General features: G+C 36.4%; 1 protein-coding gene across 1 annotated transcript in view; it reads left to right on the forward strand.

Moving 5' to 3' along the window:
- The first annotated feature begins 1924 nt into the window (after positions 1-1924).
- Positions 1925-4601, forward strand: part of LOC21408792 (ABC transporter B family member 11) — a 5529-nt gene continuing 2852 nt past the window's right edge. Inside the window, exons 1-7 of the mRNA XM_024167196.1 lie at positions 1925-2086; positions 2340-2394; positions 2581-2756; positions 2858-3079; positions 3386-3624; positions 3716-4241; positions 4372-4600. Coding sequence (XP_024022964.1) covers positions 1940-2086; positions 2340-2394; positions 2581-2756; positions 2858-3079; positions 3386-3624; positions 3716-4241; positions 4372-4600 — 1594 coding nt within the window. The 5' untranslated portion in view covers positions 1925-1939. The remainder of the gene's footprint in view (positions 2087-2339; positions 2395-2580; positions 2757-2857; positions 3080-3385; positions 3625-3715; positions 4242-4371; position 4601) is intronic.

Here is a 4601-nt window from a genome sequence, read left to right on the forward strand (position 1 = left end):
CAATATTCTTAAATTATGTATCAAGTTTTATGATGAGTATGTCTATGAACTTGTATTTTGAAAGTTTGTAGTATAATGCTAAGTTTGTGTAAACTGATAGAATTTATGTCGTTATAATAAGTTTTAAATATATAAATATATATATATATAGTTCTTTAAGAGAAAGAAACTTATGCTCAGAATGTTACAGTATTCTATACAGCATATTAAGGAAAATACCACAGCATTTCAGGAAGATACTACAGCATTTAATATAACATTTAAAAAAAATGTTACAGCATTCATACAGCATTTTAGGTAGCATTTAAAAAAAATCTCAAATTTTGGGAGTTTAAGAAATTATATGTAAAAGTTAGTTCAGTAACGACCAACTCAGCAGGGTCGTCACATATACACACATATATAGCAAAAACCACCCAAAAAAAACAAAAAAATAATAATAAAAAAATTCCCTGCTTAGATAGTTTAGGATTGCATTCTTTAAAAAATAAATAAATAAATAAATAAATTTACTCATAGTAAGAGGAGAAGCAGAAGTAGGATTGAAAACTTAGACCATCTGGCTTCTCAAAATAACTATTATACAAGTGCGTTAGTGTCTATATATGCAAACTGCAAAATATTTGTATGCAATTTTACCAAACAGTACTATACACTATTTATATCGTGTTATGTGCAAAAAATTTTCAGGGCCTCGAAAAGCAACAACGAATCAGTTATAATGGATGATTTGCCTGATCTTGCCAGAAGCAGATTCTGGTGGGAAAAAAAAATCATAAACTTGCCAAAGGTTTAGATCATGAAAGATAACTGACATTAAGAAAACACCAATAAGAATGCCAACAAAATAAGAGGACGGATAGTAAGTAAGAAGATGTAGACATATGGCAGTTTGTGAAACATATAAATTCACTACATGACAACCAATATGACGAGGTTCGTTTTGTGGAGCTCTCTCTTGTCTTGTCTATCTTCCAAATACTGAGCTTTCAGATTTCTCTTGTTTAAACTATCTGTAATTGGTGGGGCAAGGCAAGTTGACATTTGACCTCTATTAGTCGCAAAAAAAGGAGGGAAAAAAAAAACACTAAATAATTCTGAAGAACAGATGGTAAAAACCCTGTTGAAATTAATCTCCAATTTTAATGTTTTCTTCTTGAGGTACTTTAAAAGCTGCGTTTTCTTTTTCCACTTTTTGGGGGGGTTCTTAACTTCTTATTAGCTGGAAACTTCCCTCTTTTTTTTTTTCATATCAGTTATCTGTTTTTTCTGCTTTTGAGGTTGTAAAGTTTATATTCTCGTTCTTCTTTTATGTTGAGTGCCCGTACGGAAAAATCAATATGCATGACGAAACTTTTATCCATTTATTTATTTCGCATTTATTGATTCTTTTGAACTATATATTTTCTATATGAATATAGTACAGCTTTATGTCACATTTTATACCTTCCCATGACAAGACAAAATACATATCATTTGTGCACTTTCATGCCGGCTTGTGTGAAGATTCTTTAACCTTTCATATTCATATTATTATCAGCTCCTATAGCCTTCATATTTGAGTTATTTTGTATCATTCGGTTTCTTCTCAACAATAAATGTATGGTTTTCTTGCTTGATATGTTTTTATCATTTTCTGTTGCAACTATTTTTTAGTCTTGATCTAGCCTTTTGTAATGATCAGTTGCTAATGCAAACCAGCCATGATGTTTCTCATGCAGCTTTGATCCCATTAAACATGGCTGAGGAAAAATTTTTGGATGAAGATGTTAAGACGGAGGATGCAGCTTCATCGAGCACTCACGTGGCGGCACCAGATGGCGAGAAAGATGAAGAAAGGACTGACAAGAAAGAAGATACAAGCAGAGGCAGAGGGAACGAAGAGAGCGGCACAACTAGTACAGTGCCATTTCAGAAGCTCTTCTCCTTTGCTGACTCTATGGATTACTTGCTAATGCTCGTTGGTGCGGTTGGCGCCGTTGGAAATGGAATCAGTCTTCCGCTTATGACGGTTATCTTTGGAACTATGGTCGATTCATTTGGAGAATCTGTGAACACCAAAGAAGTTCTTCCTAATGTTTCCGAGGTAACCTTTTTTTTTTTTTTTTCCTTACCAACGGTGATGCTAGTTATTATTACAACTTGATTCCACTTGCAAAATGGGAGGAAAAAGAATCAACTTGCGAAAAATTAGTACATTTAACAACTCTCTCTATTTGCAATCTTTAACCGTGTTTAAATAATTGATATACTCAACCACAATATATACTTCTAATCAGACAATGATTGTGCATTTGACAAGTACTGACTCGATCAATTTTAATTTGGCATCATATCAGGTTTGTCTATATTACGTGTACTTGGCGTTGGGGTCTGCTACTTGTGCACTTTTACGTAAGTAGTACATCTAATCCTCCCTCGATTTAAGACAAATTTAGAAAAAAAATATGCAGTGGAATATGAAAATATAAGAAATTTTACAGAAACTTTACATACAAAAAAGGAAATGATAAATAAAAATTACAACACATATGTCCCTTCAAGTTAAGCAATCCCATGTTTTATTGGGGAATGTGGCAGAGGTGGCTTGCTGGATGGTCACAGGGGAAAGACAGTCAGCGAGAATAAGAAGTATATACTTAAAAACAATATTGAGGCAAGACATTGGATTCTTTGATATGGAGACCAACACTGGAGAAGTCATTGAGAGAATGTCAGGAGACACTGTGCTTATTCAAGATGCAATGGGTGAGAAGGTATCATTTCATCAACCAATGAAAGCCCTCATTTGTTTGTTCCAATCCAATCTAAGGTTTCTAGTGTTGATTGCCACTTTTCTTTGATTTTGGAATTGCAGGTAGGAAAGTTCATTCAATTAGTCGCGACATTCCTCGGAGGCTTCGTCGTGGCATTAATCAAGGGATGGCTTCTCACACTTGTCATGCTATCCGCAATCCCTGCTCTTATTATCTCCGGTGCAGTCATTAGCATCACTATAGCAAAGCTCTCGACCCGCGGACAAACTGCCTATTCGCTGGCTGCAGTCGTGGTGGAGCAAACTATAGGTTCAATCAGAACCGTATGTGTACTTTGCAAATAATCTCCTCAGCTTATTCTCTTTTCTTTTTTTTTTTCTTTCTTTTAAAAAAAAAAAATGCTAGGGGTCTCAACCCTTATCTCAACTTTTTGATATCAACTGACATGACAAGTGAGTTGTCAATGATAAAAAATTGTCACTTACCAAGACAATGATGCCAATTATTTATCGTGCAAGTTAGTATTAGAAAGTTAGGATCATAGTTGGAACCATTACTTTTTTCTTCTATTTTTTTTTTGGGTGTAAATAATAAAGAATAAAAAAATAAGAGGTTAACTACGTGCTCAGGTTGCTTCATTCACAGGGGAGAAGGTAGCAATAGACGAGTACAACAAGTCATTGGCAGAAGCTTACAACTCTGGGGTGCAAGAGGGGTTGGCTAGTGGATTGGGAATTGGTGTTGTTATGTTAATTGTGTTCAGCAGCTATGGTTTGGCTGTTTGGGTTGGTGCAAAAATGATAATTGAGAAAGGCTATACTGGAGGAGATGTCATTAATATCATTTTTGCTGTGCTCACTGGCTCCATGTAGGCTTTTTTCACTCCAAATACTTTACCTTCCTTCCATACTCCACACTAATGAAATTTGATATTCTCATTTTCTTCATTCTTTTTTCAGGTCTCTTGGACAGGCATCACCATGCATTACGGCGTTTGCTGCCGGTAGAGCAGCCGCCTTTAAGATGTTCGATGCAATTAACCGGAAGCCACAGATAGATGCTTATGACACCAGTGGGAGGATATTAGAGGATATTCATGGTGACATAGAGCTAAGGGATGTTTCTTTTAGTTACCCAGCAAGGCCGGATGAACAGGTATTCAGCGGCTTTTCTCTCTTGATACCGAGTGGGACGACTGCAGCTTTGGTTGGACAGAGTGGGAGCGGAAAATCCACGGTGGTCAGCTTGATCGAGAGATTCTATGACCCTCAATCAGGTGAAGTCCTGATTGATGGAGTTAATCTCAAAGAGATCCAGCTGAAATGGATAAGACAGAAAATAGGGCTTGTGAGCCAGGAACCAGTTTTGTTTACATCAAGCATTAAAGATAATATTGGGTATGGCAAGGATGGTGCAACTGATGAAGAGATAAGAGCAGCTGCTGAGCTTGCTAATGCTGTTAAATTTATAGATAAACTTCCCCAGGTTAGTGCCAGTTTGGTATTTGTTTTACACCTAAATGGATTTACTATTTTTAATTCTCGAAAGCTCGTTTCAGCACACAACAAAATGCTTGTGGATTATGAACATTTTGATAGCTATATGTAAACATTAGGGAATGGACACGATGGTTGGAGAGCATGGAACTCAGCTATCCGGGGGACAAAAGCAGAGAGTAGCCATAGCCAGAGCAATTCTGAAAGATCCAAAAATTCTACTTCTAGATGAAGCCACAAGTGCTCTTGATGCAGAATCTGAGAGGATTGTACAGGAGGCTCTTGACAGAATCATGGTAAACCGAACCACCCTCGTCGTAGCACATCGCCTCAGCACGATAAGGAATGC

The sequence above is a fragment of the Morus notabilis genome, unplaced genomic scaffold, assembly GCF_000414095.1.
Source record: "Morus notabilis unplaced genomic scaffold, ASM41409v2 Scaffold467, whole genome shotgun sequence".
In the NCBI taxonomy this organism is placed as follows: domain Eukaryota; kingdom Viridiplantae; phylum Streptophyta; class Magnoliopsida; order Rosales; family Moraceae; genus Morus; species Morus notabilis.